The sequence below is a fragment of the Diospyros lotus genome, chromosome 12, assembly GCF_014633365.1.
Source record: "Diospyros lotus cultivar Yz01 chromosome 12, ASM1463336v1, whole genome shotgun sequence".
Classification (NCBI taxonomy): Eukaryota; Viridiplantae; Streptophyta; class Magnoliopsida; order Ericales; family Ebenaceae; genus Diospyros; species Diospyros lotus.
Window position 1 is genome coordinate 20652323 of NC_068349.1, and position 27737 is coordinate 20680059.

At 39.3% G+C, this 27737-nt stretch overlaps 2 protein-coding genes across 3 annotated transcripts in view; both read right to left on the bottom strand.

The window, feature by feature from the left end:
• The window catches only part of LOC127786619 (uncharacterized), a 33621-nt gene extending 12861 nt beyond the window's left edge, over positions 1–20760 (bottom strand). The window contains exons 1-2 of the mRNA XM_052314127.1: positions 20734–20760; positions 11637–11691 (exon numbers count right to left, since the gene is read on the bottom strand). The gene's annotated coding sequence lies outside the window, so the exon portion shown is untranslated. The remainder of the gene's footprint in view (positions 1–11636; positions 11692–20733) is intronic.
• Positions 18062–26626, bottom strand: LOC127786618 (pentatricopeptide repeat-containing protein At4g33170). 2 transcript variants are annotated; one of them, XM_052314126.1, is made up of 2 exons: positions 23188–26626; positions 18062–20782 (listed from the first exon to the last, which is right to left on the bottom strand). In XM_052314126.1, the coding sequence occupies exon 1, from the start codon at positions 26412–26414 to the stop codon at positions 23367–23369; it is 3048 nt and encodes a 1015-aa protein (XP_052170086.1). In that variant the 5' UTR covers positions 26415–26626; the 3' UTR covers positions 18062–20782; positions 23188–23366. The 2 variants fall into 2 exon arrangements, with proteins under 2 accessions (XP_052170086.1, XP_052170085.1); XM_052314125.1 differs by having other exon boundaries at positions 18063–22389.
• Between the last annotated feature and the right edge of the window lie 1111 nt (positions 26627–27737).

Sequence of the window (27737 nt, forward strand, 5' to 3'; positions counted from 1 at the left end):
CCCTTTCGCCTCACTTACAAGTCAGAGGCCATGATCCCGGTTGAGATTGAGGAACCCAACCCTAAGCGGCAGCATTTCCGAGAAGACACCAACAATGAAGAACAACAAGTCGGCCTCGATCTTATCCAGGAAATCCGAGACCAGACCCAAATTCACGAACAATTTGCCAAGCAAAGAGTGGCTCGAAAATACAACAAAAAGGTTAAGCCCAAACGATTTCAAGAAGGGGACTTGGTCCGAAGGAAGATTGAAGGCCCAAGAAAACAACTCACACAAGGAAAACTTGGTGCCAACTGGGAAGGCCCTTACCGAGTCACCAACAACCTCGGCAAAAGAGCTTACCACTTGGTCGATCTCTCAGGAAGACCCTTGACCAGATCATGGAACACGGTCAGCCTGCGAAAATATTATAGATAAACAACTATTTCCTTGTATTGTTTAGATAAATATGCTTCCTTTAAAGACAAATGTTCCTTCCTTTTTTTTTTTCTTTTTCTTTTATCACAGATCTCCAGTCACCTCGGTTTGCTGCCTTTAGCCTCGAGTAATTTCGGCCTCTCTCCAACAAAGCTTTGTAACAAACAAGCACCGGCAGACCTCGAGTTACCTTGGTCTGTTGCCTTTGGCCTCGAGTAACCTCGGCCTCTCTCCAACAAAGCTTTGTAACAAACAATCACTGACGGACCTCAAGTTACCTCGATCTGCTGCCATTGGCCTCAAGTAACCTCGGCCTCTCTCCAACAAAGCTTTGTAACCAACAAGCACCGGTGGACCTCGAGTTATCTCGGTTTGCTGCCTTTGGTCTCGAGTAACCTCGGCCTCTCTCCAACAAAGCTTTGTAACAAATAAACACCGACGGATCTCAAGTTACCTCGGTCTGCTGCCTTTGGCCTCGAGTAACCTCGGCCTCTCTCCAACAAAGTTTTGCAACAAAACAAGCACTGGTTAGTTCGCCCTAAAGTGCCTGGATCTACCCCGGCGGGCAGACCTCGGGGAATTCCCTCATCCAAGCTATGCTTTGTATCAAACAGGCATCGATAGATCTCGAGTCATCTCGATCCTATCCAAGTTACGCCTTATATCAAACAAGCATTGACAAACTTGAGTCTTCTCGACCTTGCCCTAATGGACCTCGAGTCATCTCGGTCCTATCCTACTATATCCCGTGCCTGACAGACATCGCCAGACCTCGAGTCTTCTCGATCTCCCCCTAACGAACCTTGAGTTATTTCAATCCAATCCCAATAAAGGAAGCTCCAAGGTACTTGAGTATTTTTCCCTTTTTATTACTTAAAAAGCCTTGGGTATATATAAATGCCAGTAGACCAGGAGCCTCCTCGGTCTTGCTAAGCCACGCCCCAAAACAGGCAGGTCCAACAACCTCGATTTATTCGGTACTCGCCATAACCAAAGCGCCTAAACGCGAAATAAAGAAAGCACAAGCTACAAGGTACTCAGAAGAAATTCTCATTTTATTACTTCATTTCATTACAACATATAACGACGATACGTTTTCGATGGTCAAGTTACAATACTACAAGATACAAGTCTTAGCACAACAAAACCAACACACCTAATAAAGTTTTAGCACAACAAGGCCTACACGACTGTTGAACATTCACCATCCACATAACCCCACTTATAGGTACAACCAACATGATCTCGGAAACAAAGGGGTTTAAAACGACGCTCGGTCACGCCCCAACCGACGGAGCCACCCATAGACCACATCTTAGTGATGTAGATCCGCGAGAAGGCAGCAACTGTTGTTTTCCCCCCTAGCAAAGCTATGGAATTCCAGAAGAGAAGGGCAAAGCCCCCAGAGTGACGGTCGTAGGCCTGCGGCTTAGAAATTGTAGGGAAGAAGGAAAAGCAAGGGCAGTAAAGGGTGAACTTCTCCAGGCTAAGGAATAAGCCCACCCTCATAACGCACTTACCCAAAACCACCAATCACGCCTTACTCTAGCTATCGATGCATCACCTAAACCAGCAACATCAACGCCAGAGACGCTATCGTGGGCCGGCAAGGCCTCAGTTGGATTCCACATTCTAGATCCTCAAACCCTCAAACTTCCCACGAAAAATAAGACACCTAAGCGCAAAACTGCAGGATACACAAAACGAAGAAAGAAGCTTATTTTTATAGCCACAATGGGGAACATCTAGCGTCATCCACCCCCACCTAGGGTCGTGCCACCTGCCCTCGACATTAATGCCCCGTATCTGGCAGCAAAAGAGCCACCATTGAAATAGGGCCACGTACCTAAGCAGTTAATACCCTGCCCTAGGGAAGCGACGCACCTCACGTGGGAAAACATCCCCTCACCGTTTGAACGCACCTCCTGGGAAAGCGACGTGTCCTGCATCGACAAACGTTACTTTACCCTAGTAGCCACGCGCTCCCCACTCCGTGTCACACACGTCCTCAAAACACGGCACCCAGACCACTATATTTAGGCATCCCAAGAAAAACCGAAGATAAGACACGGCCACCTCACACCTCATTAACCCATTAGTACCAATCAACCTCGGCGCCCTGACCCCGAGCCTATCCTGACCTTAACGAATCAACAGCAAGGACAAGCAAGATAAAAAGAAAGAAATACAAAGCCGAGCCATGTCTAGAAATTTCTCTTTTATTAAAATAATAGGGTCAGGGTGACGATCTCAACTATTTACATTGCACGAAAAGCAAAAGAAGCAGAGGCCACTCTAGGGACCAGTGACAGGTTAATCCGCCTAGGTGGAAACAGGGGCCTCATCGGCTTGCTTTGCGCTCTCCCCTGACTGACCGACCGCCTTCTGCGCCCCCCCAAGCTTTTGCCTTCAACGACCAGATCCTCAGAGTCTAGGTCTACGAAACGACCGCCCGCTACCTCCTTGAAAGGGTCACAGCCGGTAAGATCCGCCTCCGAACAAAGTAATTGAGCATGTGTCAATGTTGTGTTGAAGCCCTCAAGATATTGCACAAGGGCTTCCCTCATTGCACAAGCCTCCAGGCGGGCAACTTCTTGATGAGAGGCATCTCGTTCGGCCTCCAACTCTTTAACCTTTTCGCTTAGCTCATCTAATTTCTGTCGAGCCTCATTCCTCTGGTCGACCACTCGCAAAAGGCAAGAATTCGCTCACATAGTATCTACCTCGAGCAACGCACTCCGCCCAAGAAGGCCGCCTGATTTGGCCCTTAATCGTGCCTCGACCCACTCCTCCACAACTTCAAATGCCTTATCAGCTTGTAACTTCTCCACTTTCAAATCTGCCTCGACTTCCTTAGCCCTTACCATTCGCAGCTTCAGCTTTGACAGCAGCAAATGAGTAGCACTAGCAGCTCGCAATTGCAACATTTCTACCCACCGATATAGCCCCTCCTCCCTTGAGGAGGCAAGTCTCTTCTGATCAGCGTCTAGGGAGAGATGATCCGCGACAAACCTCCCTAGCAGAAGGCGTGGCTCCAGAGGCTTTGAGGATTGGACTCGGCGTCATCACAACCCCACAAGCTTCGCCTCGAACCTTGCATCGCTTGAGAGGGCGCTAAGCTTGAGGGGCCCGGAGCATCAACAATTGAGATTAAGCCCAAGGAATCAGCAACAACAGTAGCTGGCCTAGAGCTTAGAGAACCCAGCGCATTAGGAGCTTGGCTTGAAGGCCCCGGTTCATCGGCTACCCGGTGCCTTTTCCGCTGAAGAGGCACCTCCTCAACCGTCGACGGAGAGGGAGTATCAGCAGCAATCGCGAAAATTAGTCGAGCACGAATAGGACCCTTCAACTTCGTAGCAGCGGCCTTCCCCTGGCTCAAAGGCATCTCGGAGGACACCTCGGCGCTCTTTTCCGCTACGCACATGGCCATCTCTTCCGTCGTCAAACCCGACGCCATTCGCCCTGAAACACGAAGTCCCAATAAGAGCTATCGATTAGCAAAAACCAAAACAAAGACGCGTAGCAACAACGTACCCATATATTCGGATAAAGCTCGAGGATCCATCCCGAATTCAACGAGTTTCGTAGACTCGAGCTAGGGAGAAAAAGCAAAATCATCTGCTAAGGCCCGATCCCTCAAATCGAGACCTTAATACTCCACCTTCATAGGCGGGTTCAGTTCCGACTGTCAGCACAGGGGGTATTTCTCCTTACCTCCCTCGTCCAAGAAAAAGTTAAGCTCATTCTCGTTCGATCCCACCTTGAAGAAGCCATCCTTAACATGTTTAAGAGATGAGGTAAAAGTCTGCAGCATCAACTTCCCCGTGCGGCCAGTTAAAGAAATCCAACCACCTCGGTAGACCTCTTTCCAGTGAAGCAGTGAAAAAAGACTGCCTTGGTAGGTTTGCAGCCAAGAAACTTAGCCAGCACTTCAAAGCTGCAGATGAAGCCCCAACTGTTTGGGTGCAGCTGCATCGAAGCAACATTCATCGCCTCCAAAACCAAGCCTTGAAACTCGGTTAGAGGAAGCCGCAACTGTAGCTTCATAAAAAGCACCTCGTACATATAAAGAAACCCGGGGTCCAGGATTGAATGGCAAACATGCTCTTCCATGCTGTAGGGATGGCAGACAAATTTTTCCTACTGAATCTCCTTATCCTCCCCATCTTCGATCTAGGAAGCAATCTTCTCCCTCACCACCCCCAAAGACGAATCGGTAGAGAACCTTGAGGCAATCCGAGCAACCTCTTCGTTTACCTAGTCACAAACACAAGTGGAACTCGAGATTGAGACAGCCATCGACAAGTAGACTGGCACACCACTCTTAACTGATTTGAAGGACGATTAGCCAGACTAATCGAACGCAAGGATGAGAAAAGATAGGGGAATAGTTCGAAAACAAATACAGAAAATGCGAACACACGAAAATGACACATATTAATAGGCATCGTACGAGACGCCCAACGAGCTACCAGTGGCCAACGAGATTCTGCCACGTGTCTCATGATGAGCACCTTGACGAACCTACCCCACCTAGGGCAGCAGGCCACTCCATGCCTGCAGACGGTGCCTCACATCCTCGGACAGACGCCTCGATTCCCGGAGCTCATGGATCCCCCGCACAATCAAATAAATGAGCCAAAATGACAACCCAAAATCGAGAAACCAAATCCCTCGAAAAAATGACAACTCGACCTCGCCCCATAGACCAAAATCTCAGGCATGACAAGCCCGCCAAAGGACTAAAACCACAGGGATCAAGCAGGATACGCACGAAAATTTCGACAGAAGCAAAGCAGCGAAAGGAAAAAATGAAACAATTTGTTATTAAGGAGTACCCAACAAGATTACAAGACTCACGCCAAAACCTATGCTACCACACAAAATCACGGCTCGACTCTTCTCCGTCGGGTCTATAAGGCAGCCGTCCTTAATCTCCTTGAAAAAGCCAAAGGCCGAAAGATCTAGCTCTGGAAAAATAGCTCGGACGTGAGATAAGGCCGCTTCATACCCCTCCCTTTTCGACTCCTCCGCTTCTGTCTTCGCCCTGGCCATCTCATACCGAGTAACTACCACCTTGGCCTTCGCTTTCATCTCAGTCGCCGTCACCTCGGATCTAGCTAATGCCACCTCTGCCTCCAACTTTTTCAACTTCGCGCTAGCAGCATCCAGCTAGCTTTGAAGAACGTCGATTGTGCGATCGACCTCATCAACTCGCCTCTTAGCCTCGACGGTGACCGCCTCCACAACCTTCTTAACCTCCCCTCTTATTGATTCTCGAACCCGATGCAATTCCTCTTCATGGTCTTCCTTCATCTTGGTAAGCCGAGTCGCCATACCCGCCTCAAGCAAGCAGCAATCCGCAGCAAACTGAAGTACTTGGTGCTTGACCTGATGAAGCGCAACTAATGAGCCAAAACCTAGTAACCTCCTTCAGTTCAACAACGGGTTAAGATAGGCATCGATGAAAAGGTCGCTCCGAAACTTCGAGTCCCAAAACGACACTAAGTAGTTGCCACTCCCAGCAGGACTCGAACCACTGGGCAGCTCCTCGGAAATGGTAGGCTCCTCAAAGCCAGGGCCTAAAGCCGTGGTGGCAACAACCATAGCAAGGGGCTGCGCGGTAGGAGCAATCGACGCCGGCGCAACTAGGGACTTCCCAGTTGCCTTATCCGCTGGCACGGAGCCCGATGCCGGCACAACTGAAGCCTTCCCAACTACTTTATCCGCCAGAACAAAGCCTAACACAACTTTATTTTCCTCCTTGCGAAGTATCTCCAGCTTTTCCCTGATATCCTTCTTACAAAACACAAATGTCATTCGCCCTACGAAAAAGAATATGTAGATCGGGAGGTTGTAAGGACACAACCTCAACTAAAAGCCTCAAAGACGTCAAGAGTTCGAAAAAATCGCAAGAAACCAAAGAAATCCTAGCCCCAAAGGGATCCTTATAAAGATCGTTGAACAGTGCTTACGACACATCCTATGGTCAAAAACCATCTGCCACAGATCTATTGCTATGAAATCGCCACATGTCACACATTTAAAGAGTTATTAGTTACTGCCTATAACACCCCACCTCCCGGGCAAAACGCCTCAAATCTCAAAACCACACCCACTACGCATTCCACAAATCAAAACATAAAGAGAAATGCTTCACAGCGAAAAGCCAAGTGGGCTCCAGATGCCTTTAGAACCAACATCTGTTCAAACGAGACCATGTGTCAACTCGACCATCCATCTCGACCAGGTCCTAATGACAATCTAACTCTCCAAAACTGACGTATGTAGCAAATTACCCAGACTTCTTTTCTCTAGCTCGAATGCTCGCTTCTTAAGCATCCAACCTGGGGGGCTGTGGACCGTCCGGGCCCAATCTCGACCCAATTTGACCCATATCTCATGGCCCAATCTTGACCTAGCCCTGGCTCTACGCTGATCTACAGCAACATCATTGTAGCCCCCATATTGGGTATCTGTGCGCCTACTTAAATCTCATCCTCATTAATGGTGGATTCCATCCACATTAATGAGGGTCCCGTCGACACCATGCTGCCGCCTAGGAACCCACGCCGACGCTGGATACTCAATTCCATCACCTGCAAATACACGACGCATGCATACAGGAGGACATCTCCTCTTCCTATATCAACCAACTCTTTTTAGAGCCAAGATATGTTCTGTTGTACACTGCCATTTCTTTACTCTCTCATTCACTCAAGCGTCAGAGTGCTTGCAAGTGTCAACCGCCCCCCGGATAGACCCGTCGCCAGAGCCATCTCCTTGCCGTTGCAATCCCGTCTCTGACCGCTCCCTTTGGTTATTAAGGAACAACTAATTTATTTATATTAGCTTTTGTTGTATAGATGTCGGTTAAGAGAAATATTGATTACATATATGTTTGAAATATAATTCAATTGTATCATATTATATCGGTTAAGGATCGATATAGATAACCGACATATTGTTCATTTTCTCGTATCGATTATATAGGTAATCGATGTATGGTTGATTTTCTTGTTATCGGTTTCGTATGTCGGTTACGAGCCGATATTTTTATTCGATGTATTTCATCTTTTTAGTTTGAATTTAATATTGCTTATTGAGGTTTGTTTAAATTCTTACAACACATAGACAGCTACGTGTACATGCTTAATAAAAGAATGAAAGAATTCCGAACAACCAAGGAGAAATTATCATTGGTCCCAAGCACATTTGCTGTAAGTTCCGAAACAATAAATATAAGTCTAAATTATTACGTGAAATTGACTTTTTTTTTTTAAAATAATCCTTTGTGATTTTGACCCCACACAACAATCATTGCAAGGTTCGTGGTTCGAATTTCAGTAAAGAAATTAGAAGCCGTTCGGACACCAGATTTACCATGCCAAATTTATTGGGGAGAGGTCCTTGGTTCCAACGAATTTTTGAACGTGGATAGCGTACTATACCTTGCAAATATAAATAATAAACATTGAGTTTTTGTAAGGCTAGATATGAACTCTCAACTTGTTCATGTTGACACCTCTACCACACCCATAAACTATGAAACTAAGTTTCAGTATATGGTACATATGATTCCCAAACTTCTAATAAGTTGAATTACCCCCATTCAAATCTTGATTTATTTTGAGGGAGAAATGAGACTTTCAGGTTGAAGAAGGTTCGCAGCAATTGGGAAAGTATAATTTATTTTTTTATTTTTAATTAAAGTTGTTTTGAGTATGAGTCATATTATTTTTTGTCATTTGCCTACAATTGGCAGGGCTAGTGATTGTGAAATTTTTATTCTAAAATAGATGGAATTCATGAACTACGATATCTCAATACACAAGATGACCTAGAAAAGAGCTGTACATTTCAGAACTCAAATGGCCATGGAGCTTTATGCTTTTGCAGTTATAGATGCAAAGGATTTTGAAATTGTAAGACTGCTAAAAGAAAGATTGTTGCCAAAAGAGAAAAAGAAAAAGTTGTCAGAAAAGAGAAAGAGAAAGAAGTTTGGGGAGCAGTGAACATTGGTTGTTGTGGACCTTCTTCAACCTGAAAGTCTCATTTCTCCCTCAAAATAAATCAAGGATTGAATTGGGAGTAATCACAACTTATTAGAAGTTCGGGAATCATATGTACCATATACTAAAACTTAGTTTCATAGTTTATGGGTGTAGTAGAGGTGTGAAAATGAACAAGCTGAGAGTTCATATTTTCCCTTACCAAAACTCAATGTTTCTTATTTATATTTGCAGGGCATAACACACTGTCCATGTTCAAAAATTTGTTGGAACCAAGTGTCTTTCCCTAATAAATTTGGCATGGTAAATCTAATTCTCCAATTGGCTTTTAATTACCTTGCTAAAATTTGAACCACGAACCTTGCAATGATTGTTATATTATATGGGGTCAAAATCACAAAAGATTAATTTTTTTAAAAAAGTCAATTCCACATAATAATTTAGACATATATTTATTGTTTCGAAACTTACAGCAAATGTGCTTGGAACCAATGATAATTTCTCATTAGTTGTCCGTGATTCTTCCATTCATGAAGCATGTACACGTAGTTGTCCATGTGCTGTAAGGATTTAAACAAGCTTCAATAAGCAATATTAAATTCAAACTAAAAAGATAAAATACATCGGATAAAAATATCGGCTCGTAACTGACATACGAAACTGATACAGGAAAATCAATCATATATTCGTTACCTATATCGAGTAAGACTCGATTTACGAAATCGATACGAGAAAATGAACAATATGTTGGTTACTTATAACAGTCATTAACCGATATAATATGATACAACTGAATTATATTGCAACCGACATTTTTCTTAACCGATATCTATACCTCAAAAGCCAATATAAATAAATTAGTAATCGGTTCTTAACTCATAAACATAAACTAATACACAACAAAACTTATTCAATCAATGAATTACTTACATTAGATCAGAGCCAATTGTCTGGTGCGGAGAGGAGATCAAAAAACTCCTTGTCCATATCACAACAGGTAGCTTCAATAATACTTTGACTTTTTGAGAAAACTTTGGTACACTTGTGGCCAATGATCGTTTGGAGCACCTTGGGGATTCAGGTTCAGAAAGGTGGAGGTGAATGTAAATGTTTGTACTCCTCCGTCCTTAATTTCACCAGGGGGCTTTAATATTGATTCCATGACTTCTTTTCTTTTCTATCCCCTTTGTGTACGTCTCCTTTTGAATGTTTTCTTAACAGGAATTATTGCTTTTATTTCTTCTAATGACATATTTAATGAGTCTGGGGCTTTTGGTCCCCCTCCACCTCCCCCCTCTATCATTTCCCCCTCGACCTCTCTCGTCTCCTCCATCCTCTTTACCTCACCATCCTTCGTCTCCTCCATCCTCTCTCCCTCGCCCTCCTTCGTCTCCTCCATCCTCTCTCCCTCCCACTTGTCCTCGCCCTCGTTTCTCTCTTTCTTCTCCTCAGTAACTGTTGATTTGATTGACAATTGCTGGCAGATTAGATTCAACATACACTTAATGTCACCGACCTCGTTGCTCACTTCCCTCCTAACTTTCCTTTTCACAACTTCCCTAATTTTCGTCATTAAACAATCAAGAGAGTTCCTTATAGATTTTTTTTTCTTCGGCTTAACACACCTTACTCCTACTTGGTTTAATGACTCCACCTCCATAACATCTTCACCTCTTCCTTCCCTTCACCTTCAATTTTCTTTTGTTCTTCTTCTTCTTCTTCTTCTTCTTCTTCTACCACCACACCATGTGCCTTCTTGTAATAATCTTCACTCATCACCTCTTCTATTAGCACAATATGGATAACATACCATTTATTCTTCTTATAAAAAATTCACATCTCCAAAATCTGTTCTTGGGTGAGTTTTGAATCATAAAGTGTCAATTTCTTTATTCTTGGAGCTTGAGAGCCTTCTTTATTTCTTTCAACAACTCAAAGGTCAACTAAATGTGACATGACCTCAAATATAAAAATCTGCATATTGGTGAAAATTAAGAAAATAAAGAATAGATTAAATGTCTTGTAATGTTTTAATTTAGACATATCGATTCAGAGAAGACATGTCAGTTTAAAGAATCGGCCAAATACCGATATGATATAACCGATATCTTTCCCAATGAAACATAACCAATGCTCCACCAATATACATTAATATATAAAATTATACTTGTAAGGTAATTAGGAAACCTCCCATGTCATGTCTTCTTGTTCTCGTGCTTCTAATTGAACGCATTCAAAATGCGAATTTTGGCACCATCTATGGTGGAGATAAAGGAGTCATTTGCCCAAGGGAAACTGTTGGCCTCTTCCCAATGAGAAGCTAGGTGAAAATATATGATATCCACCTTTGTCGCACAAGACTTGGAGTTGATTTCATTGATGATCATCAAATATGACAAAGAGAGAAGATCTTCATCAGAAATTTCCACCTTACCGCTAGCAATGTCCATCCTAAAGAATTCTCTCAACCTGGCCCCTAAAACACCTTTCTTGAGGTCAGAGTCAAGGAAAAACTTGACAAACAGTGTAGGAGTTCCCACCATCTTGATTTTTCTCTTTGTTGATTCGTTGTTGTCAAACTTCAACCCCGTTATCAGAGTAAACTCCTTCCTCCCAAATTTTGCCTCTTTTCCACAGAGTTTGAAGCACAAAGAGTCTTACTCGTCCTTGTCATCTTTCTTCAACAGCCTTAATAGTAGATTGTGAACTAACTGATTGCTCCATGTTACTCCCTCTACTCTGTAGACAAGTTAGCCAAAAGTAGAATTCTTAAACTGGTCCTTTATGGCAGGCTTCTTTTTCAGTGCCTTCCTAATTAAATCAACAGTGGTATCAAGATGATGAAGTCTAATTATTCTAGTGTGGAAAAACTTCTTGATCTCCAATTCATCATCTAAGCTAAGTAGCAAATAGAGAAAACAATATTAATTAAACAAACAAGAAATAGGATGTCTTATAATGTTTTAACTTCGCTATATCGATGAGGAGAAGCCATGTCGGTTACAAAGTATTTGATAATTACCGATATCATATAATCAATATGGGTTACCCCATATCGATACTCCACCTATATATGTTGACAAATCATGTTTTCCCACCTATTACTTAATCTCGTCGCAAACCTTAACTTAGTTTTTGGTTCTATTTCAAACCAATCATTGCTAACATTGTTAAAACAAGAAAAAATAACAAAAAAATTGTTCTAACCTTCTTTGTCGTCTTCTTCTCGCTCCTGTTATTCGTCGTCTTCGCCTTCTTCTCACTTGTGTTATTCTCAAACGATACATGACGTAAGCGAGTCATTTTTAGTAATATGGACCGACGAAATGATAGGATTACAAAGAAAAAATTTGAAAAACGCAAGATAATGAGAGCAATGAGACAAGTTCTATGCAATGAGAAGATAAAGCAGTTAGAGAGATAAAGAATGTAAAGAAGCTAGAGTAACATGGCAAATAGAAAGTTACGAAGGTACATGTAGTGAGCGGGAATGGCATTTTTGTTCAAAGGAAAATGAAAAGTCATATCAATGCAGACATTGAGAACTGCAAAGGACAAATTTAAAAAAAAAAAAAAAAGGTCTCATTGCATTATTAATATAAATCTTGTGCGAATCAATATCAATGGAACTGATATTTCTATTTCTATTAAGTTTCTATTTACATTGCAATTTATACACAAATATCAATTATATAAACGTAAACCAATGATAGCAGATGCAAAGGATATCAGTTTCTCTTTATCATGTCCAACCTAATCGGCAACATTGTCCATTGTTTCTTTCTGAATCTCTTGTGACGCAACAAAATCTCCATCTTTTTCTATCACAATAACTTCCCCACCTTTCTCGTCTTTGATCTCTTCTACTGCTGCAACAACTTCTCGATCTTTCTCGTCTTCGATCTCTTCTCCTACAACCATTTCTCTCCCATCATCCTCTTTCGCCCCTTTTGCCACAACTACTACGATTTCATCTTCTTTCATCTCTTTTGCCACAACCACAAATTTCTGACCCCTCTTATGAACATTCAACACTTTCATATTGAAGGTTCCAACCTGATACAACTCACAGCAGAAACTAAACTTTTGATGTCCTGTCTCATGCAAGTTCTTGCTCTTCACATCAGTCACGTACAAAGATATATCGGTCACGTACTTATATTCTTTTGCATCAACATCATAATGCCACTGACCTCCATACATCACAAGTACAAAAATAAGTCTTGAAGTTGTCATTCCTATAATATAAATTGAATCCATTTCTAAATTAAATACAAACATATCAGTTCTATAAATATAAAAATATATCAGTTGTTTAAGGTTTTATTGGTTTTTTAATATCGGTTGTGTAAGCATATGTCAGTTAATAGATATCGATTTACATAAATTCTCAATTGATAACATGCTATCGATATATCAGTTGAGAAATTATGAGTACATACATTTTTCATTACCGATATAGAAATCGATATAAAACATTTTTCATGAAACTTCCTGTGTTTGAACCTATATCGGTTGAAATATATCATGACGTAAATTGTCAATATATCAACTGATATATATTCAAACAAGCGAAATGCATACTCTTCACTCAATCGAGCTTTTGAATGAAGAACCAAAGCTAAGTTCATTTATGTTTTCATTCAAAAACTAACAGATGAAAATGATAAAATTCTATGAAATCACTTAGGCTACTAAGACTCATTGGCCAACGTTTTTCAAAGATAAGAAAATGAATACATGTCTAGTATGGAGACAAGCTATTAGATTTGCAAAGAGAAGAACAACAATAGCTTTGAAAAAGCAACAACACTCAGATAAAGAGAGAGAAAGACGAGTGAGAAAGATTGATGGCGAGCAAGTGAGAATGTTCATGAAAAAAGAAGAAAATAAGACAAGATCCTATCACTGATTTAAAGTAGGGGCATTTTTGTCCAATCAATTTTTAAAAGTCCTAGTTTTGCAAAGATTTTGTGTCCTATTTTTCCAAAGTTTAGTACTGAGAGTCCTATTTTTCCAAATTTCCCTACCCCTTACCTGAAAAGACAAAAGCAAAGAGAAGTCTTGTAGTAATACATCTTGTACTATATTTCTCACTTGGTTTTATAATAAAAAATGCGTTCATGATTTTAAGTAACCCACGAATAACACACAAGTATACACAGTTAAGATAAATAAAATAATGAGTAAATATCGTTACCACGGAGATTGAAAACTAAATCTCTTAATTACTAAAATTACTCATAACTAACTATATTTGGACAATCGATTACTCAAAGAAATTAAACCTTAAATTGTGTAACTATAAAGAAAAAATTAAACAACTAACAATCACTTTAATTTTAAAGAATTAAAATTCAATTGATTAAAACCTAGGGTTTTCTAAATTCACATAGCAAATCCATTTTATCGAATTACTTCAATCTTGGTTGATTAGGTTATGAACTATGTCAATCAAGCACTCTAATTTATTTATTAGCCTATGTCTAGTTCTAATAAGTTTATTCAACTAACCTAACTCACTATATGTCTATGTGAATTAGAATTAGAAAACGCATTAAACATAAGTACTCATAACATGAAAATATTCATTACAAATATAATCAAAGATTGCACATCTAATCAAGTGAATCTCTTCCCCCATTAACATATGTTATTTTGTCCAAAAACCTATTGCTTACTTATTTATATCTACCATCACAAGAAATCTCAAATCATGTAATTGGTGATCAAGTAATTACAAGTATTAAGTTTAGAACAAAATAAACATAGGCTCTCCAAATCTCACCACGGGGAGTGCTAAAGTCCACTGGGCCTTTAGCCTCCGTATATAGTCATTTACTAGCCAAATCGAGCAAAACAGTTGAGGTCTCTCCATATCTAAAGATAGGAAAAACCACAAAATAATTACTCCTCCAGCCAAACCATACCATATGAGAGTCCAATCATAATAACTAAAGCAATAAGCATAACTCTCATCATAAATTACCAAATCCAACGAACTCCCATAATTGGCCCCATTTTCTTAATTCATCACACAAACCACAACGCTCTAATACCAACTGATGTGACACCCTGTGTTGTATAAGTATTAAATAAGTTAAGTTTGACATTGAAGGTAGGAGAATTTTTTCAAATTTACCTTAATTAGATAAATATGGGTGTATAAATTTAAGATGTCTTAAGAAGGACAATTTGGTAATTTGGACGATATCTCTATAAAGGTAAATTATTTTGTGAAAAATGTATATATAAATGTCTGTTTAAATTTTATGTAAAAAATTTTATTTTTGCTTTGAATTATGGAGAAATTAAAGGATGGCCAAGATTTAATATTTGGAGCCAAGTAAGAGTGGATTGTGACACTTGGCAAAGTCTTATGCAAGGAGATGAAGATAAATTAAATAAATAAGAAATTGGCTAATTAAGGGTGGTTGAGACACTTGGTAAGATCTTGTGAAGGAAGAATGAAGAATTAAAATTCATTTAAAAAGGAAAAGAAAAGTGTCTCTCAAACATTTAATGAAGGCCATCATTATGTTGAATAAAGAAAATATAAAATAAAATAAAAAATGGTCATGCATTTATTGTGAAAAATGGAAAGAATTAAGTAAATGAAATCTAAATAGAAATTAGTCTTTCAAGATGATAGCATGAAAACAGTCCCACTAAAATAAATGGGAGAAGTGTGAAATTCAAGATGGATCCAATGAATAAGATTTGGTCTTGAAATGGGAATTCATCTAAGGGCCACAAATGAGTTTTGAAAGTTGGCATGGATTGCAAACATAAATGGAAATTAATTTTAAATTATTAGAATGAATGGTAGAGATCATTCTAGAGTAAGAATCAAGGGTCAAGATAAAATTTTCCATGAAGACAAGGATTGTGCTTCTCTCTAGGGTGGAGATTAAATCTTATTAAATCAATGGATGATTTTAAGCCTCCCAAAGCACATGAATTGTGCTTGTAATGGAGGGCTATGATTTATTCTCCCAATCTATTAAAATTCAAGAGCTTGGATTAAGTCTTAGAATAGAAATAATTAAAAAATAAAAAAAAAAAGAGGTAGTATAAAAAGAAGGAGAAGAAGACCAAACTTCTTTAGCTGAGAATGCATTTTTAAAGAAGAAGAAGAGAGGAAGAAGTAAAGAACAATAAGAGGTAAGCTCTTAACCTAATTGATTCTAAGTAAAAGTAAGGAAAGTCTTCTTGTTTTTTTTATTTTCTAATATTCAAAAAAGCTTTTAATGATCAAGACCCTTTATTTTTTTAAGGGTTGAAAGCAAAGGGTCTTAAAAGCTAAAGTTTGTTGAAGATCTAGAGGAGATAAGGTAAGGGATGACCTCATCGGTGGTGGTCTTGCATGCTTTGTAAGTGATATTTTATGAGTTTTTATGTAGTTGCAAGTATTATGCATTTTGTATGTGATCTAGTAGACCTATAGCCACAAGGAGGACTAGGAGTGGAAAAAGGGGTTGGTTGAAGCCTCTACCTTGAAAGGTTGTGAAGGCAAGAATGACTACCCATGTTATGCATTGCATCTTACATTACATGACCACTTATGACTACCCATGTTATGCATTGTACCCTTACTGAGCAATGGCTCATAAGGTCATTTTGGACCTCTTTGTAGGTGTTGAAAACTCCAAGGGAAAGGGTATTTTGGAAGATTAATGGCTATGAATATGGAAGACTAAAATTGTGTAGTCTATGTATTTTGGTTTACGACGTAAAGTTAAGTTTGTACTTTATGTTGGTTTGATGTGTATGAAGCTTTTCTTGTGATGTATGGTGGCTAAAGTAAGAGATTTTTTATGCATATTTTCCAAAAATAATTTTTGAAAATTTTTGGGATAAAAAAAAGAAATGGGGGTGAAGGTGGCAGCAGTGTAGCAGGCAACGGGGCAGCAGCGGCAGCGCGTGGGGGTGCGCAGATGTGCGGTTGGCACGCTCGGCTCGTGGTCGCGAGATGCACGCTTAGCCCGCGGTCGCGAGGGGCGCGTGGCTAGTGCGCGACGCAGCCCACCGCCATTTCCGCCATGCCCTCCGACCAATTTTGGAAAAAAAAAAAAAAAGGAAAGAAAAAAAAGATAAGGGGAGAAAAGAAAGGATATAAGATAAAGAAATATATATATATAAAGGAAAGAAAATGGTATTTGAGCCGAAAATTTCATTAAATTATGAGAAATAAATTGGGAAGTCTTGGGAAAAAATTTGCAACTTTGCTAGATAAATTTTGAAAATTTTGGCAAGAAGGAAATTTTATGTGGGGATAATTTGAAGGCTTATTTTGGTAATTCTCAATATGCTATAATGAAAAGTCGAAAATGATTTTTTTCCCAAGTGACAATGGTTAGACTATAATCAATAGAATCGAGGCCAAATAAAAAGTACATAAATTCCTTAAACCTTTGTCGTCGTTAATCAATCTTAGGGATGTGAAGTAATTCGTTAGTGTGATTTTCAATTGGATCCTGGGCGAGTCACCCTCAGGCCATTGGTTGAAGCCAATGAAGGTGACACCCATTTAGGATTTCGGGTTTCCTATACCTATATCCTCGAGTGAACTGAAAGAAATGATAAAGCCTAGTTCTCACCTAAGGCGTTTCACCTTAAAACATAGTATGTCCCTTCATTATTGCCCTGTTATGTGAATAGTCCGGTTAATTATTCACGAGTGACACCCGTGGTGGGAACGAGGCGTCACACTTAACTTAAGCATCGAATGGCTTGTGTGGAAGAAATCCCTGTGTGTTTTTTAACCTACTTATGCCTTGCAGATTTCTCATTCGGGCATATATCAACTCTCCCAGACAACGAAGACTCGCCCGAATCACTTCTTTTATACAAAACCTCCCAGTAACACTTTCAGGGTACTCCAATCCCCCTGAAGACTTCTTCGATGCAAATCCTTCGAGACACACCTTCAAGATACACTATGTCGGGCAACTCCTTGGGGCCACTTTGCTTTCTCGGACAATGGATCGAGCCTTGCCTCGATCAATCCTATTGCAGACTTCTTCAGCCACAACCTTCCTCCTCCATCTTGCTTAGCCCTATAGTCTTCTTACTAAGCTTCTTTAACAAACAAATCTCAATTGTTGTATTCAGAGAACAACAAATATTAAATCTACAAAATTTATAAATAATTGATCTTAGTAAAAGATCATTTTATGTCATTGTTGCAATTTAGCTTCTTAATAATTTATTTCAACAAAATAAATCTTAGCAATTTATATATTAAGTTATGAGTAAATTCATCGTACACCTCTTGAATTTTGAATTTTTGATTCAAACACCTTCTAAACTTTATATTTCATCAAATAGGTCCCTAACTTTTTAAAGTAGCCACACACCTTCCGCAACAGTTTAGGTATTAGGCCTAGATGCCCCCTGAATTTTATTTTCCCCCAAATTGGTCATCAAACTTTCTAAAAATTCACCCATTCCATAAGAAACAATGCTAACTAAACAAAATTAAACTAATTTAAGTTTTTTGTAAATTAATTTAAGTTAAATTATCCCTAATTTCTATTTAATTTAGTTGAATTACCATTGTTTCTTATGGAAGGGGTGACCTAACTATTGTTGGAATGTCCGAGGACTGATTTAGCAAAAAAATAAAATAAAATTTAGGGGGTGTTTAGGTCAAATGACTAAAGTTTGGGGTTTGCGGTCAATTCACTTTAACACTATTAGTAACAGAGGGATGGAGTGTCATGTCTAATTAGAAAAAGTTTAATGACCTATTTGGTGAAATAAAAAGTTCAAGGGGTGTATGGTCAATTTACCTTAAACTTTTTAACAAATTTATCTGAAAAAAAAAATAATAATGGATCAAAACTTAGGAGGAAGGCCTTACCTTCCGTGGCCTCCATTTAGAGGTAATATTTATTTTGCCTAACACGAATTCAAATATGGGGGGGAAAATTCTCCTTTTTCTGTAAGTATACATGGATATATATCACCAACACCGAATAGAAAAGGTCCAAATCAGTGAATCCCTACAGCCTCATGCGAAGCTGTGATTAGTGCCTATGTTTCTGTTCAGATTGTTCACTGAGTGTGAGCATCCACGTAGCTACATCTCCCTATCTAATCTATATATTGGTTTATCTTACTAACCTTAGTAAAAGAGTATTTTGTCTCAGTATCCACCTAGCTACATCTACCTATCTAATTTATATATTGGTCTATGTTACTTAAGTGTTGGGTCGAGACAAGTGTCGGCCACTACTCAAAAACAGAAATAAAAAATAGAGTCAAAACATACACAGAACATTCAATAAACTCAAACACGCATATGAATAGAATAGCAAAGATAAAGCATAAACTGAACACAAGCAATTTTACCATGGTTCACCCGTTAATGAGGGTTACGTCCACTTTGAATTTCGACAAAAAGAGCTCATTGCACTATCGAAAAGAAATGATTACAGTCTCAATATACAAACCTCACTCTCGATTACTCACTGTACAAAATAAACAACTCTCTAATCAAAGAAGCCCCATAACCACAAATTTACAGATTAAAGGCAAAACCCTAGAGAAAAAACTTTCGTATCAAATCTATACAGAGAGAATGTAAATTGTAGAGAATGAAACCAAACCCTAACTGAGGCAATACAAATCGGAGGTCGTGAATTGCTGATCTCGAGGCCACTGTAGAAGATAAATAGAGGAAAGCAACGGTAGGGATGAAGTCGTATAAAGGCAGCATCAACAATCGGGGAAGAGACAGACAAAACGACAAACGAATGTACGCTTTGATAAAATGGCAGGGGACGGTTGCCATTTTGGCTGTCCAGCTCATGGGCCCAAAACGACAACATTTTGGGCAGCCATGAGGGTTGCCAAATGACCATCCAGCCCCCCCTCCAAAACGGTGCAGTTGAAGCTTCATTTAATTTCAACAAACTGCTTGAACTTGGCTGCACATTGAAGTCGGTTGATCCATCAACTAACATGAGCTACGATGGTGGGAAATTGAAGCATGCTGCACCATTTTCTGGGAATTGGGTTCATCCTCCTCTTGATACTTCAAGGTGGAGATTGTTGTGAGTGAAGCATCAATACGGTGTCGTCTTGATGGAGGGTAGAGTTGACAACCTCAGTTGCCCAATTTGGACGGCTGGTGGATGGCCACTTGGCAACCATCAAGACCTCGCCTCTCCCTAACGCCTCTTGAATGTCCTTTGGCCCCTTTCTGTTAATCGTGTTATACGATCATCTCTTGGCCATCGATTCTGCCTTTATTGGATCTAATCTCAGCCGCTCAAAATACATATATATACTACAGTGCCTCGAGATGGTAAGAGGAAGAGAAATCACGGAAAGGAAAGAGAAAGAGGGAAGAGCAATCATAGAAGGGTTGTTTCGTTTTGGTGAGCAAAGTTTTCATTCTTGAAGCTTTTTGTTCTCATGTAATCTTTGGTTCTTAGGTTTGCTTCTAATCTATATTTGATGATTGTGAAGCTATTTTGTTAAAAGAACCATTGATGAACAGATTGTATGTAACTAGGGTGTAACTTTTCTCGAAATAGTGCAGTGAGCTCTTTCTTCCTAAGCTCAACGTGGACATAACCCTATTATGGGGTGAACCACAATAAACTTGTGTGTCTCTTATCTGAGGTCTGTTTTTCCTTTCTTTGTTTGCTTGCGTTTTATCTTCTGCATAAGTATTTGTATGTTTCCGTCTGCCAATGTGTTTTGGATTCTGTGAATGTTTGTAATCTGTTTATTGGGGTCTTCCGCTCGTTACAACACTAACCTTAGTAAAAGAGTATTTTGTCCCTTCATTGCCGTGTACTGCAATTTATTAATATTATGTGATTGCGTAATTTTATGAGAATATATGAATTTTTTATCTTAATTTATGCTTTATTAAAATGTAAATATAAGATGTTTTCTGCAGTTAAAAGGACGAGTAGTAAGAACTGATCTAATTTACATCTACCCCATCTAGATTCAATTTCTACAACCAAATGTATGGTCCTGTATGTCAGCCTTTCGATGATATTTCTTTCAATATCCATGGCCATAGATAGAGAGCATCAATCTTTATGCTAATTTTACCAAACTTCAAATATATTTACATGGTCTAAAAATTTAAAGTTGTAAATAAAATCATTTGGAGTTTATTTATAACAGTCAGTTAAAATATAAGATACTAAACTAAATTTTACATTTATTATATTTATCTTTTCTGTTTCATTTGTAGTGTTCCTTTTCCTCAGCAAATCCAAACCCAAATGCAACGAAGAAGCAATACAGAAGAATATACAGCAATTCTTCAACATACCAGAAGAAGGAATGGTGAAGCACAGAGGCTTTCTTCATCTTTTCCCTTCCTACAAATACAAAATGAATTCATTAAAAACTCAAATATTGATCATTTAAAGTTAGATTTACTCTTAATTTGCTAACTCTGCAACTCTGAGATACGAAGCTGATATAAGGTTGTGTCACAGGATAAGGATAACGATAATGGCAATAGCGAACAGTTAAAGGAATGCTTCACATGAACCAGATACACGTGCACATAGAGAAATTGAGGAACCAACATACCCACCTCTTGTTTTGGTTGACTGATGAGAATGGCAGAATTTCAACATCCTGTGCTGACTCTTGAAGAACAAAACACAAAAATAAACAAAGAAAATTAAAATATTGACCTGCTACTTGATATCTGACTATATAGATGGGAGCAAGCCATGTTATTTAGAGTACAAATTTTCCTTGGATAAGACCGAAAATGCAGTAGCGAGAAGATGAGATCCTCGTCTCCCAAGCCTTCTGAGTCTCCCTTTATCTATTCATACAAAAATAGACACAGCTGGAAGGCACTCCCTTTAATGTCCACAAAATAATTTTTCCATTGTGATTGAAGAACAAGTAAGGTTGTGCAGGTAGCATCAAATTCCTTTTATCAAAACTGAAGTAGATGGATTAACTTGGAAAATAATATACAGGAATTTGAAGAGAAAAAGCAACAAATATACATTGCTAGGGATCATACAAAATTTATTAAAAGCAACAAAAAGCATAGGGATCATACATTGCTTTTTCCTGGGTCCAAATTTGAAGAGAAGGAAGCAAAATGAAACCATAACAGAGGGCAAAGAGATTCCAAACTTACCTGATGATCAGACTGAAATTCCAAACCATAACAGAAGGTTTCATAATTCGCGAGTCATGGGATAATTCATTTCTCGAACTTTTTCCTTTATATATGAGCTTGCCCACACACTAATTAGTAACTAAAATTCTCTTTTAAAACTTTCTTTATGATCAATAAAGTATGCAGTGACACACATAATGATCACCATTCTAAGACTCACAAATCTTTAACGGGACATTTGGTATACGTATTGGTAGGGGGTAAAATCACCTTAAATGGTAATCTCATGTTTGAGATACCATGTTAGGGGGGACAAACTAATACTTGCTTATTTAATCCCACCCAAGTGGGATTAAATATGAAACCTTTCCCATGGGATAAATTAATCCTACTTTGGTGTGATTAATTTCCTTGCATCTAGGACCATTTTCACACTGATCTAAAAGTCATTCTTCTTCATTTTCTCTTTTCTTCTCTCCCTTCTCTCCTCTCTCTTTCTCGCAGCCATTCTTCATTGTTCCCTGTAACATCCAATCTTCAGCAACACCCATCGGTGTTGCCAGCAACTCTCATCCTCCACCATGGCAGATGAGTCGTCCTCCATGGGAGTGGTAGCTCCCAGATACAGGAGCTTCCATGGCGAAAGAATAGAGTCATCCACCATGGCCGCCATACACTGCCACCATCGCAGATGAATCATCCACCATGGGAGTGGCAGCTCCCAGACTTAGAAGCTTCTCCCATGGAGAACGAGTAGAGTTGTCCACCATGCCCACCATACACCTCCATTGCCATCTTCTCTCCCTCCCTCCCCCTCTCTCTCGGTTTGTCAAAACCCTGCAATAGGGTTCCAGGTTAAGTATATGGAAATATAATTATATGAATATATATTTATGTACATATGAAAATATAATAATTACAAATATAAAGAAAATGGACAGTTTAATCATTCGCCATTTAATACCAAGTAATACCTTATTCACTTTTTCGCATACCTAACATGACAGCTATAACATCAGGCAATACCTCCTTGTACCAAACATGGGTAAGAATTATTTATTCCTTTCACTATATTTTTCCATCATTATTTTATCTCATTTCTAACTAAGCTGGATACCAAACTCCCCGTTAACTTGAAACAGATTTGACTCGTAGGTATTGCTAACAATTAGTAAATAGCAGGAAATGCTTACAAACTTAGAAAACCAAAATCAGAAAAGTTAAAAGACAACAGCTTCTAATTGATTTCTTTTAAAGTAAAAATCACCAGAAAAACTCTGTATCAAATCATATACAAAATTGACAAAAATAGCCTCTAAGATACACAAACATGAAGAGATGTGCACTTTCTTTTATTTTCCTTCTACACCCATTGAATCAGATAGTTCAGAAGCCAATGTCTTTGCATAAAACTTCTTTACTTGTGAAACCAATAGAAAAGATATAAAATCAGAGTCCACAAAATTCTTGAAAGCTACTCTTAACTATTGTGAAAGTTTACACCTTGTAAGATCAAACTGAAAGAATGGCAAGCTAGGCATAAAGATAAAAAGAAATTATGAGGATTAGATGGTCCCAAAATCTAAGTGTAAGAACCTCACTATGACAACAGATCTTCTGGCAAGTCCCTATTACCTGTTCAGAAGACTTTCTCCACAAGAATGAAGTCAGCATATGGATTGCTTTCTGCAATTAACATTGAACCCAACATTCAACAGATAGAAGGAAGCGAGTATCTGTTGCACCTTCCCTGTATTAATTGATCAACTAGTAGAATCTTAATCGTGTATATCAAACAGTTATCAATTTTCATTCTACCAATAGTCACCACAAGAACAAGTTCCATCCCTGAATAAATGGAAGCGATTTGCATCCCGTAGCACAATTGTACGTTGACACGCCTTAGATATATATTTGATTGCATTATGGCAATCCCCACAAACTCGAAGGTTTTTTATCACCCGGATTACTGTAGATGGAGATGTGATAATCAGTCCAAAAGCTATAGCTAGCTTCTCACTATGGTAATAGAGAGTATGCTCTTTTTCTTCTTCTTCCACATCTAGAAGCACATAGTCTGTATCAGGGACATAACCTTCCTTTTTTATCATTGTTATCAAATCCTCCACCTTATTATATATCAAATCAGCTTGTGGATGTGATCTATCATCCACCACAAACAAATGTATTTTATTTTTCACGTCTATCCAACTAAACCCCGGATCCTTCTTTACATTTTTTGTTTTCATCATTTTCCTAGCCTTCTTCATCTCATCCCATTGGTGGGCACCTGCGTAGAGATTAGATAAGAGAACATAAGCTGAAGAGTCAAATGGCTCTAGACCCAGGAGATGACTAGCCACCCTTTTTCCGGTTTCTGTGTCACCTTGAACCCTGCAGGCACCAAGCAGGGCTCTATACATTGAAGCAGATGCTTTGAAGGGCATTGATGCAATCAATTTTTCTGCCTCTTGAACACGTCCTGCACGACCAAGAACATCAACAAGACATGAATAATGCTCAATCTCTGGTTGAATCCCATAATCATGCTGCATTGAATCAAAGTATGAGTAAGCTTCAGAAATTAACCCAGAATGGCTACAAGCTGAAAGAACTCCAATAAAGGTGATTCTATCAGGTTCAACACCAAGATGTTTCATATTTTTGAAAAGTTTGAGAGCTTCTTTGCCGTGCCCATGTTGAGCTAAACCAACCAACATGGCATTCCACAAGCCAATATTTCGTACATCCATTCTTTGGAATAACTTATACGAGTCTTCTATGTTACCACACTTTGCATACATGTCAATAAGAGAAGTCCCTACATAAGAGTCTGAAGCACAATCCAACTTGATCACATTTGCATGGATTTGTCTTCCTTGTTCCAATGCTGTTAAGCAAGAGCTGGCTTTGATGAGTGTTGTAAAGGTGTACTCATCGGGGGGTATACCAGACTGCCTCATTTGATGGTATATTGAAAGAGCAAGGTTCTCTTCTCCGTTTTCCACACACCCTGAGATAATAGCAGTCCAAGCAACATCATCAGGCGAAGGGATTTCTTGGAAAACTGTGTGTGCATCCTTCATCTCTCCACATTTAACATACATGTCAAGAATACCACCACTGACACAAAATTCCAAACCGAGCCCAAGTTTTATTGCGTGAGCATGAATTTGCCTACCTTGTTGTAGGGCTACCAAGCAACCGCAGGCTTTTACACTAGTTGCTAACGTGATCTCATCCAACCTCTCTCCACTTTTGTGTATCAGATTCAAGAGTTCTAATGCTTTAGGAGTATTGCCACATATTATGTACCCAAACATCATAGCATTCCAAGATGCCAAATCGAAGTCTTCTTTATTTTCAAGAAAGAACTCCGCCTCTTCTATCTTTCCAGCCTGAGTATAAATGTCAATTAGTGTTGTCAAAACAAAATTGTCTGCTATCAACCCAATTTTCAATGCTTGAACATGAATTTGTTCACAAAGAGAAAACCCTGCAGTACACAAAGAGCATGCCTTTAAAACACTCGCTATTGTGTAATGATCAGGTCTGAAACTGCTATGCAATAGATCTAGATATAGCATCGTACATTCCTCCTGTAAACCACTTTGTGCACAGCCCATTATTATTGAGTTCCATGAAACTAAATCCAATTCCCCAATGCCAGAAAATATATTACGTGCAGAGTTTAGGCATCCAGTCTTTGAATACATGTTAATAAGACTATTGGCAACTGAAACATCTAGGTCTAAACCCGATCTCACTCCCACAGCATGAATTTGCCGACCCAACTCCAAATCATTAATCCCTGTTACAGAAGCAAGAGCAACTACAAGTGTTACAGAATCATAGCCCACTCCCAACCTCTTCATGTCTATGAAGAATTCAAGAGCCGCACAATTATTGCCGGCTTGGTGATACCGGGTCATGTTTTTATTCCATGATAGTATTTCTGAATCTTCATTGCGCAGAAACAGTTTAGATGCATAAGCTTGAACTTGCTCCAGAAACAAGTGGTCGTCTTCATCAGTAATGGTTCCGGAAAACAGGCCCTCAAGGACACATCGAACGGCCAGGTCATCCGGAAGCAACCCACTCCGGTGAAATTCGGAGAAAAGAAGAAAAGCTTCATGCTTGAGACCCGGGTGCACAAATGCCTTAAGCATTACATTCCATAACACGGCGTCCTTTTCAACTTCTGGAATGCAATCAAACAAAGCTCGGGCATTCCATATTCGGCCGAACTTGGAATAAATGTTAACGAGTGCCCCGGAAATAAACACATCTCCATCCAACCCAGTTTTCAGTGCATATCCTTGAAGGGCTTCCGCAGTGGGCAGGGAGCCCGTGACGAGACACAACTTCAAAAGGGGAGCTAGAGTGTGCTTAGTAACCGGAAGGGAAGGATCTACCCGAAGAAGAAGACGGAAAAGGCGGAAGCCTTCTTGCTGGTGGTAATGACCAGCATCAATATCAGCATTGGCACCAGCAGACAGCGCATAGGCGGCGAGAATTGAGTTCCAGGAGACGAGGTCCCTCTGGGGACATTTGTCGAACAGGTGGCGGGCCGAGGAGAGGCAGCCACACTTGGAATATGCGGTGATGAGGTTGTTAGTGAGGAAACAACAGCGGCCATCTCCGGCAGCGGGGATGCAGCCGGAGGTCATGATGAGGGCATGGACGCACCTGGTGAGGAGCAAGTCGCCTCTGGAAATGGCGGCGCGGAGAAGAGTGAAGAACCCTGTTGAAGAAGAAGAAGAAGTATCTGCAACAGCGGCAGCAGCTGTACTGGTAGCGGCATTGAAAGAGAGAAGGTGGTAGCAGGACTGAAGGCGGGGGCGCCATGGTTGCGGCAGCATCCCGGAGCTGCAGCGGCGGAAGCAGATGAGGATTCCTTTCGCTCCTTAACCTCAGTCTCAGTGTCGATTTGGAAGCTTTGCATCCTCTCCTCCACCTCTGTTTTCGCTTCAAGACTTCAACTTTACGGCTGAGTTGGAGGCCAACGGCAAAGAAAACATGCCAATGGAGAACAAGTCTGCAACAAGAACGGACTATTCCTCTTGTGAAATTTTCCTTCCTTCTTTATTTCAATCAAACTTTATTACTAAAAATCGTTGGATAATAAAATTTTGATCCAAGCAACTAACTTTTTCAAAATTTCCCAATTTATTTTTATATGTTTTAAATAAAATCTGACATTTAGGCAACTGGGTTTTAAATTCATAACTTCATACTTATTATGTGAGATATGTCACCATCGAATCATTATTGAAAATTCCTATCCATGTTATAGAATTTTAAATAAAATTTACCATGTAAATCTCACTTCAGTTTGTGACACTATAATCTAATGTTATTTATATTATAATTTTTTAAAAAAAAATTATTTATCTAAATTTGACAAACCCGACCTAGGGTAAGAGTGTGTAATGATCAATTTGAAAGGGAAATTTGGAAAAATAGGACATTTTGAAAATCTTTGCAAAATTAGGACTTTTAAACTTTTATCGGACAAAAATGCTCCCGCTTTTAATAACCCCGCTATAGGATCATGTTTTATGGTCTTCTCTTCTCTCACTCACATTCTCACTCGGCTATCGTCAATCTCTCACGCTCGTCTTTCTCTATCTCCGTCTGACTATTGTTGCTTCTTCATCAATTGTCTTATTCGCGTCCATTGTTGTTATTCCTTAAGCATTTTTGCTTTCGCACATCAATTGACTTCTCTCGATCTAGGTATTTAGTTATTTTCCAATCTTCGAGAAGAGCGTTAGTCAACGAGTCTGAGTAGTTTGTGTGAGTTTAGGATAGTTTATCTTCTTTTCCAAAGTTATGAGTGAAAAATTATGCATTTCGCTAGTTTGGACATATATCGATTGATATATCGACAATTTACGTCATGATATATTTCAACCGATATAAGTTTAAACACAGAAGCATCATGAAAATGATTTATCGGTTTCATTATCGATTTTGAAATGATGTGTATGTACCGACATCCTTTAGTATCATGTTATCGGTTGAGGTCTTATATTAACTGATATATATTAACCGATATGACATTTCATAACCGACATTTAGAAACCAATATACCTTTGGAAAATCGATATATATATATTTTTTTTAATTTAGAAATCATTTCAATGTATGTTATAAGAATGGAAGCTCGAAAACCTGTCTTT

Coding starts and splice junctions, on each gene's coding strand:
- LOC127786618 (XM_052314126.1), bottom strand. CDS start 26,414: ATGCTGCCGCAACCATGGCGCCCCCGCCTTCAGTCCTGCTACCACCTT.